This window comes from Chelonia mydas, chromosome 10 (genome assembly GCF_015237465.2).
Source record: "Chelonia mydas isolate rCheMyd1 chromosome 10, rCheMyd1.pri.v2, whole genome shotgun sequence".
Taxonomy (NCBI): Eukaryota; Metazoa; Chordata; order Testudines; family Cheloniidae; genus Chelonia; species Chelonia mydas.
The window spans coordinates 56,978,883-56,994,666 of record NC_051250.2 but is presented as its reverse complement, the minus strand read 5'-3'; the positions used below and the strand labels follow the sequence as shown (position 1 = coordinate 56,994,666).

The window sequence follows — 15,784 nt, the reverse complement described above, 5'->3', positions numbered from 1 at the left end:
TCTTCTCCATCCTCATTCCCACATTCCCCTCCCCGTGCCCTATTCCACCTGCTTCTTCCCCCCTTCCCTGTCTCTTCCCCCCGCCCCCTTCCCTTATATCAGCACTCACTGTTGCACAGAAAACAGGAAGTCTCCCAGCACACGGAACGGGAACACGACTGGCACTAGGACCCAGGAGGCGGCATTCAATCAGTGGAGCCAGATGAAGCCGCCTTTAGCTGGGAAGTTCCGTGCTTGCAGAAATGATAGGGCAGGTAACCCCGTGTGCCCCTCCCCATGCCTCACCTCTGTTTGGAGAGGGGCAATCCCGATTAAAAAAAAAAACTGTACCTATGGTCGTCCCCCCACGCGGCTTCCCTGCCATTTTCTGCAGGGAAGCACAGGAATTCGGAGGGGATTGGGGGAGGCGCATTTTCTGCTGTTGCGCAGTCACGCGGAATCCCCTCAGGAGTAATGAAAGCACTCACTTGATATGTTTAGAAATACATTTAAACAAGGGAAATCTTTCTTACTGTCAGTTATCGGCAATAATTCTCAATTTCTATATTGACTTTTTTAATAACAAATTATAGTAGTACGAAAAGCTTTTAGGGGCCATTGGCACATCAGATCCTATATCCTACCTCCAACAATTGCCCTTGCTGTTGGTTCAGTGGATGGTGAAAGTCCTCTTAATGCACTGAGCTGATTGTCCAGTACCATAGAACTGGTGAAGAGGCAAATGGCAGGTCAGTTGTCAGTCAAGCTCACGTCTTGAGCCAAGACTGATAGCACTAGTAAAAGGTAGATATGGTAATTGCAGGTGCTATTAGTTTCCTTTTAAAAATCTTACTATGCTGTCTCCCTCACTGTCTTGAACAATGGATTCCATGGGTTAATTCTACACAGCCCCATTCTTCTTTGCTAGTGCAAGTCTGGAGTAACTCTACTGAAGATACAGCAGAGTTACATCACTGTAACAGAGCATAATCTGTCCCATAGTATTCTGCATTAAAATGTTCTATCATTTTTAATCTTACTGACAATTTAGTGGAGATATAGCCCTTTGTTCTTTCATTTTTGGCTGGTGCCAATTTTTATATATAAAATGAGATTTCAGCAACAAGAAAAACTAATAACACTGTAAATACTGTATTAAAAATTAACTCTTTCTTTTTTGGTAACAGGCGCCTTCCATGTATGCACCTTTTCCACCAAGTGTGTGTAGATCAATGGTTGATTACTAACAAGAAGTGCCCCATTTGCAGAGTGGACATTGAAGCTCAGCTGCCAAGTGAAAGTTGACATCATTTTCCAGAACTCTTGTCCTCCTTCTCACTCCCTTCCATCCTTCCTGGTACTGCAGTCTACCAAAGATGGCATGACTTACCTGCGCAGATTTGGAAGCATTGATCCTAGAGTGCTATCTCTGCTATATGGTACAACTAATGCTAGACCTACAGTTTATGTAGACAGTTGAGTTTCAGTGTATTTATAAAGCTTTTTTAGGTTTTACATTTTTTTCTTTTAATTCATTTTACTGTATTTTTGCATGGTTCCTTGTATTGCATTTGTTTGCACATATTATGGGCTTTGTGACCCCAAACTTGCAGGCAAGATTAGCTGCTTTAGTAAGTAGAATTGTGTGTTGTTCCCTTCCCTCCCAAACATAGTATCAAGCTTTGAGAATATGATTTCACTCATTACTAACCTCGGATTTCTTAATTTAATCAATCATGTATTTTAGTTTAATGTATAAAGATCATCTAGAAAAGAATAATATTGTATATTAAGACATTCCTTAATTAGGAAAAAATGGCTGCTGTATATTTACAATGTCAGTTCTGAGTCAAATACCATCCTTAATACTGGGAACAGAATACAAACTATATGCGGTCTGACTGATACAGCTGGTATGCTCCTCACCAGAGTTTTGTCTGATCAAATTTTATGTTTTTAAACTTTCAGCACAATACAGATATATTTGAATGTCAATATTAAACATTTAGACTGCTGTTCAGATTGTATTTATCATTTTCTTACAATGTCTAGAAATTTGAATCCCTAACTTAATATTTGTTGCTGTGAAACAGCTCTAATGAACACTAAATATTGATTTCAATTAGCTGGATTGTAGATACTTGCAGATTGAATGCATTTTTAGGGAAACAAATATGTAGAATTTTGTTCAGTCTTCTGCTAAGTATGTCAAATTACCTGCACACATTGGTTTTGTAAAGCCATTTAATCAGAATCTAGAATTGCAGTTCTTAAGGCAGGATCCATGCATTCTTAGAACTTTTAAAGAACCCAGATCTCTCATGGGATTTTTATTAGTTTTAAAGTTAATAAAGTCAGCTAAATCCACCTGTCACTTGTTTTGTCACTAGTAACTTAAAAATCTGTAAATCTCTGTAGAAACTGACACAAATTATGTGATTACCTTGTTTTGCTTTGATCATAGATTCCCTCTTTATAAATTACCAACAGTCCATCACTGATTGAAAATATTTTCTATAGTTAAGATTTGCTGCATAATATAGTATATAGAATTAAATTAACGTACTAACATTTCTCCTTTGGAGGAAGTTTTAATCCACGTCAGGACAAGTTCCTTATCAAAATACTTTGACACACAGTATAGTATAGTTTATTTAAAATGTGTTGAAGAGAGGCTCAAGAACATCAAGACAGTATTACTGTCACAACCTGGAAGAGATGTTCCTGTGGGATCATATATGAACATGTCAATAAGCTTGCATTAAGCCACCTGCTTTGTAAGTGGATTGAATAATAAATACCTTCCGTTTCCCTTGTGTCTTTCATAATTAGTTAAGTGTAAAACAGTTTACAGTAAAACACAAATCAAAATGTTTTGTTTACACCTAACAAATTGTGATCCATTTATAAGTGTAACCTTATCTAATTTGATGCCTGTTTGTCTGGTTAAAAGCAGCTCCCTCCCACCCCCCTTTTTTTTTAATCCTTTCATGTCAGGAGTAGCATTTTCCAATGCAATGTCCATTGCTGGCAATAGACTTAATACCTCTGGCACTAAGGCATTAAGCAGGGAGAAGTTTTGTCCTAACAGTTGTGATTAATGGACATTTTAAAGCTTACTTGCATTGTTAAAAGTAAACTTAATTTGAAGACTTGAATCACTTTTGTGTTTAATTTGGTGGGGTGGCGTGGGGTGAGGGGGATGAGAGAGAAAGGTAACGTGATTTGGCTGCTCCAAACTGTCATGGTTTTAAACTGAAGCTTCTTAGCGTATGTAGCTATAAGGACCTGTGGCTGGGTATGAAATTGAAGCTGTAGTGGATAAAATTAACTGGAAAGACGAAACAGGAACCCTTTTCAACTCTTCAGTGCATATGAAGAAAAAAGGAGGGGAGGTAGCTTTCCAGGGGTGCACCCCAACTGATAGTTGAAGGTGGGAGGACACTCACTTTTAAAGTTACATCATAGGTACTTAGAGTCACGGAAATAATTGAGACCCAGGGTGCACAATGAGTCCATTTTGGCATACCTTCCAGGGACAAAGAAGCACAGACTTTTTTTTAAAAATGCACCAGATTTCGGTGTCTGGTACTTAGAGGTATTTTAGTGGCCCATGAGTTGACCTATTTTATAACTGCTACTGATACTGTCTTGCTTTTAAATGTATACATAACATATTGTAAAGTGATGTTTAACAGTTATGTGCCAGGAATCTCAGTTCCTGTTATGTGCTAATGCAGGGGCTAATAAACCTGCAGCCTACTCCTATTCCAGAAAGTTGTGACCTGATATAATTTAGGGAAAGGAAAATTAATGGGTTTTTGAAAATTTCCACCACTTACTGTGCTTTACTTGCTTAGATGCATTGCCTTAAGTTTTCTGCAGCATCTTTGACTTTCAAGATAAGTCTCAACAGTATGCATCAAATTACTTTTCATATAAAATTCCATTGTCAGAACAAATCCTTTTGTATGCAATAAATAAAATGTTAGACTGATCATCTGCAGTCTGTTTTTTCATAAAAGTTGTTTTCAATTTTGCCTTCTAGTTTATAAGCTCTTCATTTGAACAATAATTCTTTGGCATAAGCTGTTTACTTGCATCCTAACAATGGATGTGTCTGTGGGAACATCACAACCTCAGTATGAAAGGATTAAATATTTTATAAAGCTCCAGTTATATACAGAAGTCAGTATCTTAATTAAAATAGTGGATTGTTTGAAATGCTACACCCACAGCATTTGTCATTTTCTCTACAACTAAGAGAATTCATGCAAATTACTACTAGATTTGTTTACTTATGTACATAAGATAACACTTTGATTTATTTTGCTCTCAAAGTGTAAATCCAGTTGTTAGCGACCATAATACTTGCATGGTATTTGAATTTTCTCCCGTGATGATAGCAGCGTAAGTGACTGAACCACAAAAAAGGGTCTGGAATATGAAAGGGAATTTTCAAACACCTTCATGTTGATTGTTCTACAACAAAAAATGTGAGTGAATTGAAAAGTAGCTTCTGAAGCGGGAGTACGTGTGCTTCATGCTGATGAAAACTGAACAACTATCAAAACACCATGAAACAGTGAAAAGCAGTGGTGATGATACCATGTATTGGGTGCTTACCTTTGATGTTTTACTTTGCCTTTCACTATTATTACTCTGACAGGTTTCAGAGTAGCAGTCGTGTTGGTCTGTATCCGCAAAAAGAAAAGGAGTACTTATGGCACCTTAGAGACTAACAAATTTATTTGAGCACAGTCTCTAAGGTGCCACAAGTACTCCTGTTATTACCCTGAGATACCTTGAGTTTTTTTCCTCAAGTAGGCAAAAATTTTAAATCTTTACAGCACAAATGCATTGTACCACTGAATCTGGGAAAACCTTCAACATATGAGAACTTGCTTTCTCACCATTTTTGTATGGTATTTATTTCCATGCAAACCTGTTGAGTTGTTGCCTGCATAATAATGCATGTACTATAACAAAGATTTGCTGTGGAACTCCATATTAAGGAAAGTAAAAAGTCCATACTTGGAGCAGCCTCAAAGGCAGACCTCCCATTATACTACTGTCCTTGTCTGACTGGGACTGACTATAAACATAAGTGACTGAAACAAGGAGGAGTCCGGTGGCACCTTAAAGACTAACTAATTTATTTGGGCATAAGCTTTCGTATGCCTGCATCTGTAATTTTCATTCCAGGCATCTGAAGAAGGTTTTTTACCCACGAAAGCTTATGCCCAAATAAATCTGTTAGCCTTTAAGGTGCCACCGGACTCCTTGTTGTTTTTGTGGATACAGACTAACACGGCTACCCCCCCGATACATAAATGACTGAAGAACTAAAGGATTTACTTTGAAATGCTGGGGAACATTTACGCAAAGCTGAGTCAGAAATGTGCATGACTGGCTACATCTGAACACATAATGACATTACGTGGGATAATAGAGGGAGAAGTTTCAGAGTAGCAGCCGTGTTAGTCTGTATTTGCAAAAAGAAAAGGAGTACTTGTGGCACCTTAGAGACTAACCAATTTATTTGAGCATAAGCTTTCGTGAGCTACAGCTCACTTCACTGAGCTGTAGCTCACAAAAGCTTATGCTCAAATAAATTTGTTTGTCTCTAAGGTGCCACAAGTACTCCTTTTCTTTTAGAGGGAGAAGTGTTACAGCATATCCCATAAAATGGGACTGTCCTGGTAAAGCAGGAAGAAACTGAGCCTTAAAGCAAAGAAAACAAATTGGTATGGTATGGCAAAGAATGACCTTTTTTAAGAGTTGTAAGATATATAAGATCAAATTAAGACAAATGGATAGATTGGAAGACTTAAAATCAGATCATTATGCTCAAAGGCTGGGGCACAAACATTTTAATTCAAAAATAAGAAACCCTGAAAGAAACAAGTATTGAGTGCTTGTACAGGTGAACACAATGAGAGCTAGCTGGAAGTAGTAACATTCATTATTGGATTCAGAGTAGCAGCTGTGTTAGTCTGTATCTGCAAAAAGAAAAGGAGGACTTGTGGCACCTTAGAGACTAACCAATTTATTTGAGCATAAGCTTTCATGAGCTACAGCTCACTTCATTGGATGCATTATTGGAGTAGCATGGCCATTAGATTTCACCTTGTTGAAAAAAGCTGTGCTGATTTTTCAGTTCTGCTCTCAAAAGGAATAAATGTTTGATGATCCTATAGTGAGTGTGGGGAATTAGAGGAACCCTAATTCATGCTGTGCTTTTTAACTTTCGCCATGGGCGGGTATATTATAGCCATGCTACCTAACCTTTCTTTGAGTCATAGCCATATCAAATAGACTTTCACCTGTAAGAAATCACAGGTGTTACAAGGCTTAGCTGGCTACAACAGCCTTTTGGGGTTCTCCACTGTAAGGAAATATGCACTTATGTATTATAGTCCTGCCTATTAACAATGCAGTAGAACTGTATTTTGGACTACCTCTCTGCTTGAATATTAGCCACTGCTCCTATGCAACTACAGGAATATATTAAAAGAAAAAAAAGTGTAGGTGGATATACGTTGCTCAACTGTTCTAAGACATTACCTTGAAGCACTTCATATTAAGGTTTCAATACCTAATTTTCCCACTTTTCCATTTTAAAAATCAAGGTTTGTAGAGACAACTTCATATGCTAATGGTACAGATCTTAACCACACAATATACGTTCTATAAGCTTATGCTGGAAGATGAGCTTCTGATAAGTTTAGTGGGCCCTCAATGCCAGAGAGACCTTGGTATTTTGTTGGATATGGCAAATATTACTACGAGTTTGGTTCACAAGGTATAAAGGACCTTGAAAGTCATTAGGAACTTTAACATACCTATATATAATATGAAAAATAACTGTACTGTGTTGTGTGGGTGTGTGTGTATATATATATATAAGGACTATTGAGTAATAACAGCTCACATGATTAACTCAAAATTAATCATGATTAAAAAATCAACTGCAATTAATTGCACTTAATACCAATTTAAATTTATTAAATATATTTGAATGTTTTGCTATACATTTTTAATTTCAATTACAACACAGAATACAAAGTACAGTGCTCACTTCATATTTTTATTACAAATATTTGCACTGTAAAAATAATAAAAATAGAGTATTTTTCAATTCATCTCATACAAATACTGGAGTGTGAGCTCTTTATCCTTAAAATGCAACTTACAAATGCGGGCTTTTTCTTGCATAACCGGCTGCACTCGGGCGAGCTGCAGACAGGAGGGGCGCTGCGCAGGGCGGAACGGGGCTGCCCTCAGCCCGGGCTGGGCGCGGGAGCGGCCAGGCGCGTCACTCCTCCTACACGCGCGCGAGGCCGTGGGCGGCACCTGGCGCGCCCAGCCCCCACCGCCTCCCCGGGCCGCTCTCTAACGCCCCGCCTCTCAGCGCCGCGCGCTCCGCTTGCGGAACAAGGCCGGCCTCCTTCCCGTCCCCCTTGGCTCTTGCGGCCCAGCCACTAGGGACCGACCGGCCCCGTCCCGAGTGCTGCCTGCACCCGAGCTGACTACGTGTCCCAAGCTCCTTTGCGCAAGGTCCGAGCTCGCGAGAACTCTCAGTCGTAGCGGAGATCTGGACCGGCTTCCTTTGAATCTTTGTTTCTGTTAAGATCTCCATTCCCGCGGAAGCGCTTCGAATCCAGCTTTCCCTTCCGGGCCAAGGGTCATCGTCACGGCAACGTATGGGGCGGAGCCCAAATGCTGGGCCAATCAGAGGAGAGCATCGTACGAAGCTGTCCAATGGGAGCACAGGCGGGGCGCTATTTGAAGCTGAGGGCGGCGCGCTAGGCTAATAGCGTAGTAGCTGCATCAAGAGGCGGAAGGGGTGTAGGGGTTGCTTTCATTCCTCGCTCTTACAGCCCGACCGTCTCCAGTCAAGAGTCACCGTCCTCATGGCGCTGGTCCGGCGCGCTGCGGTGAGTGCGGGCCTGGGCCCGGGCCGCCGGCGCAGAGCTGCGGGGAAGCGCTGGATCGGGCAGGCGGCCGCAGAGAGCGGTGCGGCCGGAGCAAGCCGTGGGGTTGGGGCGGCGGGGAGCGCGCTGGCGCCCTGCTCCTGCCCACGCTGGAGAGCGCCTGTGCGGAGACCCCTGCCGTCAGGCTAAGGGTCCGGAGCAGTTAAATGTTCTCTGCGTAGCCCCGGCTGCACGTGAAGCTTCAGCCGGGCTAAGGTCCCCTCTACGCTAGAGGTTTGTACTACCTCCGCTGAGACGCGTGCAGCCCGCCTGCTGCACAGCCAGCGTGTCAGCACTCGCCGTCCCCGCGGAAGGGGCTTTCCCGTTGTCAGAGTCAATACACCCCCTTGGGGAGCTGTAGTCGGTCAATGGTCAGTGGTGTCTATAGCCGGGGTTAGGTTGGCTTAACTGCATCTGCCTGGGGTGGGAATTTTTCACACCACTGACTAATGTAGTTAGTCTTAGGTGTAAATAAGGCCGAACACTGAGGGTCTGAATGGTTTCCCTGGGACAAATTAGACATTCAGGGCTAAGGTATTGATCTCAGTTGTGTCCGTCAGGCAGGAAACTCAACAGATGGCGAGAGCAGCCGTTATGAGCATGCTTTCCTGTGGGAACAGACACAGAGCTGCTTCGGTACGGCACTTGCTCTGGAAATAGCATGGGGATTTTCCAGCAAGTAAAATGCCTATTGTTTGTTCTGTGCTCATGGATATGGGATCTTCTGTATCACTCGGATTAGAATACAGCTACCTCTGTTGGACTCCTCTTTTCTGATGGAAACAATGTTGCGAAGTCCCAAATGCAGGCAAACTGTTCAGACAAAAGGGATAGCAAAAATTTAACTTACAGTAAAGTAAGCTTTCTTAGAGACTTGTGCATATGTAGATGTTAAACTTTTTGAGGTAATGCTTTTTTACCTTGTTGAAAGCTTTAGTCCTTATGAAAGATTTCTAACTTCACAGTAACAAAGAGGGCTGGGTTTCAGTATGGCTTTTAAGGGCTTGGATGCGCTATCTAAAACTGAGTAGGGGAGTGCTTCAGTCCTTTGAAGTACAGTGTGTGCCGAAATAACTCTGAAAGGCAACAGTCTTTTACCATGCAGTGTAAAATGCATAAGGCAGTAATTCCCTCTCTAGGTGATGACCTAAGAGAAACCAGTTTGGTCACTGGATCATCTCCATGGAAATTCATCTTTAGTTACAATTGGGTGGACACACTAAATAGCTAAGCCACAGGTGAGCATTCTAAAACTGATGCTAAATAAAGAGCATGGTTTCCAGTCAGGAAGAACAAGATTTGGGTGACTTCATCTGTAATGTCTCTAAATGTAGTCAATTTTTAATTGCACTCTCCATAATGCATCTAATCCTCCTTTATTCACCTCCTCATCCTGCTGAGCACAATTATGTGCTGTGAAACAAAACATGGTATAGTGGTACTGTGGGTGCCCAGATACCATGGTGGTGGGAGATTTTGAGATTAGTATAATCTGAAAGTAACTAGTTTTACTTGGCGTTGATTTAGTTTAGTTTTTTTAACCTTGTTTACGATTTTCCCTTGCAGATTACTAGAGGGGTGGAGAATGCTATGACAGGACTTAACAACAAAGCCAAAAGTCAAGTGACTAACAAAAGGGCTGCTTTGGAAGAGATTGGAAATAGAGTTACAACCAGAGGAACACATGCAGCCAAGGTAAAGCTGTAGTTCAACTCTAGCTGTCAGAAAAGCAACTTATTAGTTCTGCGTTAACTGTTGTTCTTTCCTCTGGTAGAAAACAGAGAGCTTCAAAGTACCTGTAAAAACTACAAAAGGAGCTACTAAACCAGCAAATGTAACTGCACAACCTAAACCTCCAGCTGCAGTAAATTTAACTCTCAAAGAAGAGACTGTTCCAAAGGTAGGAAATAGCAAATTCCTATGTCACTCTCCAGTTCCTAACCCTTGGTCCTCCACTCTAGCCCTTTCTAGGCCAGAGCTTTAACACTTCAGAAAAAGATTAGATTCATTTTATGATGATATTCCTGGCTTCCTATTAGCTTACAGTCACAACTAACTTGGGATGTGACATAATACTACCCATTAGGACTTGCAAAAGAACTTGTCAGATCAAGAAATATATCTATAATTGGGTAAAGGCCTTATAGGCTAAAATATTGTAGGTATCTTAAATGGCATGTAGAGTCTTAGGTTTTGGTAGCCGCTTTCCTAGTTTGTATTACAGGCAAACTCCCAACTTGGGGGGGGGGGTGGGGGGAGAATCTTAAATGAGAGAGACTTAATGTATGGGCCTCAGTGACTATAATCTGTCCACTAGATTCTGTCTCCAACCCCCATGGATGTATCCATGAAAGAAGAGGACCTGTGCCAAGCTTTCTCTGATGTGCTGCTTAACAACATAGAGGATATTGATGCTGATGATTGGGAAAACCCTCAACTCTGTAGTGACTATGTAAAAGATATTTATCTGTATCTGAGGCAGCTTGAGGTATGGATGCCTAAGTACTACACATTCAAGTGAAATTAAGCTTTCAGTCTTTCATATTGGTCTCTCTTTAACAGCTGCAGCAATCAGTACGTCCACACTACCTCAATGGGAAGGAGATCAATGGGCGTATGCGTGCAATTCTAGTTGATTGGTTGGTTCAGGTCCACTCAAGATTTCAGCTCTTGCAGGAAACACTGTATATGTGTGTTGCAATTATGGACCGCTTCTTACAAGTAAGTATCTGAAACCTGATCCAAGCACATTGTACAGGCTTATGAGACTCATTCAATTGGTACACTCTAAAATCTCTTGTCCTCTGTTTATGGTTTCTGGGTTACAGATGTTCCAGGCAAACTTAAAATCTGTTAACCTATAATTTTCTACCTGAGCTAAAAGGTGGAAGTGGTAGTTATGACTAACACAAGTCATTCTAGGGACACAGATGCATCCCAAGGCTAAATCTAGAAGTCTTGCATGCTGAAAACCTAAATGGGGAGGGGAAAAAAATGTGCTGACTCACTGAATGGAAACTCATACCTTGTACATGTTGAAAGGTAATACATCATGAAGATTAAACAGTTCTCTAAACTCATGTGACCTTATACAGATTCACCCAGTATCCCGTAAGAAGCTTCAGCTGGCTGGTGTTACAGCATTGCTTCTTGCCTCAAAGTATGAGGAGATATTCTCTCCTGATATTGCGGATTTTGTTTACATCACTGACAATGCATACTCTAGCTCTCAGATCAGAGAGATGGAAATGATGATTCTTAAGGAGCTGAACTTTGACTTGGGACGCCCTCTGCCACTTCACTTCTTAAGGAGAGCATCAAAAGCTGGTGAGGTAGGTACTTCCTCTAGTTATCTTAAAATCCTCCTGCTTATGAGAGACTAGTATTGGAGGCATGGAATGACAGGACTTCCATTAACACTTCATTTAGGCAGTGTGATTTTTACCTCCTGACTTAAAGCATGATGAGCTGAAGGAGACTTTCTGGTGGGTGGGCCTTGTATACAGCTGTATGCTTGTTATAGGAAAAGGACTGAGCAGTATTAAGTTACTTTGTGGTCATGGAGTCAAGCAACTCATCAGCCTTTGCTGCAATTCATAACATGGTTGTCTCAAATTTTACAAGCCTCATGTTGAGGCTTCTGTTCTGACTTTTAAAAGATACTAGAACTATGGTTGTAATGTGGTGTTAACTAAAGGAGTCAAGGATATTTGACTTGACTTCCATTCTTTGAGCTGGCTTATTGGGTGAAAATTAGCTGTAATACCTAAGCTTACTTTTTGATAAGTGTTTAACTAATTCATTGTCTTACTCTAGCTTCTCTTTAGGGAAAAGGTGGGACTCTCCTCATTTGCTAGGTCTGTTATGCTAGTATTATGCTATAGTGCTTGTTGCAAACACTACAGGGAATATAATTCAGCTATTTTTATGGGGTGAGGAATATTGACAATTCTGTTTAGATTTGGGTTAGACTGAATTTGAGCCCTGTTAACCTGGGAGAACAGGTTAAGGGTCTCTTGGCCTCTCTCTCCTGAAGGAAGAGATCAAATTCCTACTTAACAACATAGTTTCAAAGATTTGTATGACTGAGAACAGGGTCAACAACTGTTTTCCAAATAGGAGTAAGAACATAAAGTAGATTAGTACCACCATCAAGGTGGTCCAGGTTTATAATGAAGTGACAAATTTCATGAACTAACAAGCTGTTGATCTGGCAGGCTGATGCTGAGCAACATACACTAGCAAAGTACCTGATGGAGCTGACACTCATAGACTATGATATGATACACCATCATCCTTCAGAGATAGCAGCTGCTGCCTTATGTTTGTCTCAAAAGGTTCTGGGGCAAGGCAAATGGGTGAGTTGCTTTTTGTGATTTTGTTCAAGGCCACAGAATAGATGGTTGTCAAACTTATGAAGTATGTAAGCTGCACTCCAACATAATGAGTAACTGCAAAGTATAGCTGGTAGGATAAATAGTCCAAGAAATGTAGTAATAAATGGAAAGGTTCCAGCTTGTTGCCCTTAAGCATTGGAATATTCAAGCCTACCAGTAGTTGGAAGGCTAGAACATTTTTTTGTCACAGTGCTACTTAGCACACCGGCCCATACTAGCAAGTAACTAAACTTATCAGGAACAACAATGGCAGGAAAAGCCAGCTTGACCATTAGGTAACATGCCTTGAGTATTTTCCCTTGCGGACGATAGGCCTTTTAACACTTCCAAAGACAACATCAAAATGTCCTTGCTTGCTAAATAGCTAAGCCTAATAACATTTTGGTCAGTGTAAAAATTCCACTTCAGAAAGCAGTGCATTCTGATATTACAAAGAATAGTGATTGCATGATGGTGAATTCCAACCACAGCAACTGAACTTCTAAACTATCTGCACGAACTTGTTAGCTTGGTTTACAGCTTTTGCATAAACCAGTTCTTGGACAAGGTGGGGGAAGACCACATCTAGGAAATGGTGTCAAGATACCACAGTAGACAATTTGGTACCAGTTTTACTGAGACAGGCAGTCAAAAGTAGGTGTCTACCTGTGGCCCTCAGGCACTTTAAGTAGAAAACTTTGCACCTAGATTATGAATAAAACATGTTTTGAGTTGTGCCCTGCAATTCTTAAACTGAAGTGTTTGAATCAGCCCTGCTGTTACAGGTGACCTCTCCCCCAGCCCCTGTGCTGCACAGAGCAGTTAGAAGTGTGCTGAGTAGTTGCTAGCATCTGTTGAGGATTTTTCTGCCACTGAACCTGCTCAGCACACAAGATTCAACGACACTTCTTCCCTAAAGTATTTATTGTGGCCTCCTGACGCTCCTGAAATATGGTCATAAGGATTTCATATATTAAGTTGGATGCCACTACTCTGGCCTAATAGCAAGGATGATTCTGATCTAAGCTACACATGGTAAAGCTCAAGTTCAACTTGTCACCTCTAATGTCCAGTCTAAACCAAACTTATTACAGTTGTTACCTGAAGTAAACTGTAGTGCCTCAGGCAGACATAATCTGTTTTTAAGATGCTACTCTAGGGTTCTGACTAGTCTTGTATTGCAGGGTGTAAAGCAGCAGTACTACACTGGGTATGCAGAAGACAATCTTACGCTAATTATGCAACATATGGCCAAGAATGTAGTAAGAGTAAATGAGAACTTAACAAAATACACTGTAAGTATACATTAAGGGCAAATATCTAATTATGGTTCAAATATTAATACACTAATTACTTTGACAGATGTCTATATTGCTTCAGTTTTACTCTATAAAAGAGTATGCTTACTCCCTCTTTTGACTATTCAGCAACTTCCTGGCCCCTTTTCATAGTGCTCCAGTGGAAATGAGTAGGTGGCTTAACCACTTACTAGTAAGTAGTCTGATCTCTCTCTAGCATGGCACAAAACAATGTAAACTTGATATTAACAGTCTCTCTAATTCCTACAGGCCATAAGGAACAAGTATGCAAGCAGCAAACTCATGAGGATCAGCACAATTCCTCAGCTGAACTCCAAAACAATCAAAGACCTTGCTTCATCTCTCTTGGGATAATCCTAGGTAGACAATTCCTACTCCATGCACTTTGTCAACATGCCTATTGAGGCACAACTGCTGCTTTTGTACATAGCCTTTCAATCTTAGTACAGACCCCTCAGATTCACTCTGAAAGCAAACTTTTAAACTTGCCCTTTAATACTCTTGTATATCTAGAAATAAAGCTCCTTTTTTTTAAAAAAAAAAAACTCTTCCCTGGGCATTACTTACACTAAGTGTAGATGGTGCATGTGAGACCTCAACTTTCACAAGCAATGTGAAAAGACCTACTTCATAAACTTTGGGTAGACTTGAGATGATCCTCATAATAGGCCAGCAATCAGAACCTTAACTGTTTAAAACAAAGCTCTAGAGTACATAGTTGACGTGAATCTGGCAAATGTGAGGGTGTCTAGAAGTAATCTCCACTCATAAACTGGCCCAACCTGGCTTTTGGTGGGGGACAAAGATTAAAATCTGCAGTTGCCTCAAATTGGGCAAAGTACTATTAAGATAAGCCCCAGTCTGGCAACACTTCTCTGCATGAATGTAGTTGTAGTCCCATGCCAAGCCCCTGAACATCTACATTTAGTGAGTAGAGTGCATGATACATGGAGGCCAGCAGAAGTGGGACATGTATAAAGCTGAAACTGTAGCTTATGTCCAGACAGTTACTCTTGCAGGGCTGAGCTGCCTGGAGAAGGGGGAAAAAATCTACCCCTGTAAGTGATGGCTTGATTCAAGTCCATGTAACTAAAGCTTCCTACTCCTATCAGAAGAAGGAAGGTAGCTGGAAACTGGCAATTAGAGTAAAGAAAAGGGTTCCCCCTCCAAAAGCTGCTTGAATTAAGATAGTTCAGCTACTCGTTAGTTCATTATGAATTATTACTATGAATCCCAATGGAAGGCTATTGGGCTAGAGCAGGGGTCAGCAACCTTTCAGAAGTGGTAGGCCAAGTCTTCATTTATTGACTTTAATTTAAGGTTTCACATGCCAGTAATACATTTTAACCTTTTCTGGAAGGTCTCTCTAGAAGTCTATATATTATATAACTAAACTGTCATGTAAAGTAAACAACATTTTCAAAATATTTAAGAAGCTTCATTTAAAATTTAATTAAAATGCTGATCTTACACCGCTTAGCCTGGGGTTCAGTTTACCTTGGCCAGCAGCAGGCTGAGCAGGGCCAGCAGCCAGGATCCCAGACCGGCAGTGGGCTGAGCAGCTCAGCCCGCTGCCACTCAGCCTCTTGCCAGTCTGGGGTTCCATCTGCCGGCTCCTGCCAGCCAGGGTCCCAGCTGCTGGCCCTGCCCATATAGTGGGTACCTACCTTCTCCCTGGTTCTAGCGCCTTCTCTTCCTCTCTCTGCACTAAGCTAAGGGTGGGAGTGCATTGAGTACAGGGCTGGGGGTGAAGGAGCAGGTTGGGGTATAAGGTCTGGCCAGGAGCTAGAATGAGGGAGGGGGCTCAGGGTTGGCAGGAGGTTTGGGGGTGGAGTGCTTACCTGGGTAGCTCCCATTTGGTATGAGGGGTGCAGTTGGGAATGTGGTGGGGGGGGGGTGCAGGAGCTCCTGTTTGGTGCTCAGGGTGGGAATGTGGGGGGTGCAACAGTCAGGGCTGGGGGCATGTGAGGGGGTGCTGGAGTGGGGGCTGGGTGTGTGTGGGGGGTGCTGGGGTCAGGGCAGAGAGCTGGGGTCATGGGGGTGCTCCACAGCTCTGTCCCCCACCTCTTCTCTGCCTCCTCCCAGGAGCAGCCAGCTTGCTGTGGCTCTGCTTCTCCCCCTCCCTCGCAAGGTC

The 15,784-nt window shown here is 41.7% G+C and overlaps 2 protein-coding genes across 11 annotated transcripts in view; both read left to right on the top strand.

The window, feature by feature from the left end:
- Window positions 1-3,977, top strand: part of RNF111 (ring finger protein 111) — a 91,907-nt gene extending 87,930 nt beyond the window's left edge. For 9 of the 10 annotated variants that reach the window (XM_007056389.4, XM_027818840.3, XM_037910286.2 and 6 more), the window contains one exon: window positions 1,167-3,977. In XM_007056389.4, coding sequence (XP_007056451.1) covers window positions 1,167-1,284 — 118 coding nt within the window. In that variant the 3' untranslated portion in view covers window positions 1,285-3,977. Of the gene's footprint in view, window positions 1-119; window positions 255-1,166 lie in introns of all 10 variants that reach the window. The other variant, XR_006284474.1, reaches the window with a different exon arrangement.
- A 3,784-nt stretch (window positions 3,978-7,761) lies between these two features.
- On the top strand, window positions 7,762-14,182 carry CCNB2 (cyclin B2). The gene is made up of 9 exons (XM_007056390.4): window positions 7,762-7,919; window positions 9,522-9,650; window positions 9,730-9,855; window positions 10,273-10,443; window positions 10,518-10,676; window positions 11,051-11,287; window positions 12,173-12,313; window positions 13,516-13,626; window positions 13,900-14,182. The coding sequence occupies exons 1-9, from the start codon at window positions 7,896-7,898 to the stop codon at window positions 14,002-14,004; spliced, it is 1,203 nt and encodes a 400-aa protein (XP_007056452.3). The 5' UTR covers window positions 7,762-7,895; the 3' UTR covers window positions 14,005-14,182.
- The last annotated feature ends 1,602 nt before the right edge of the window (window positions 14,183-15,784 follow it).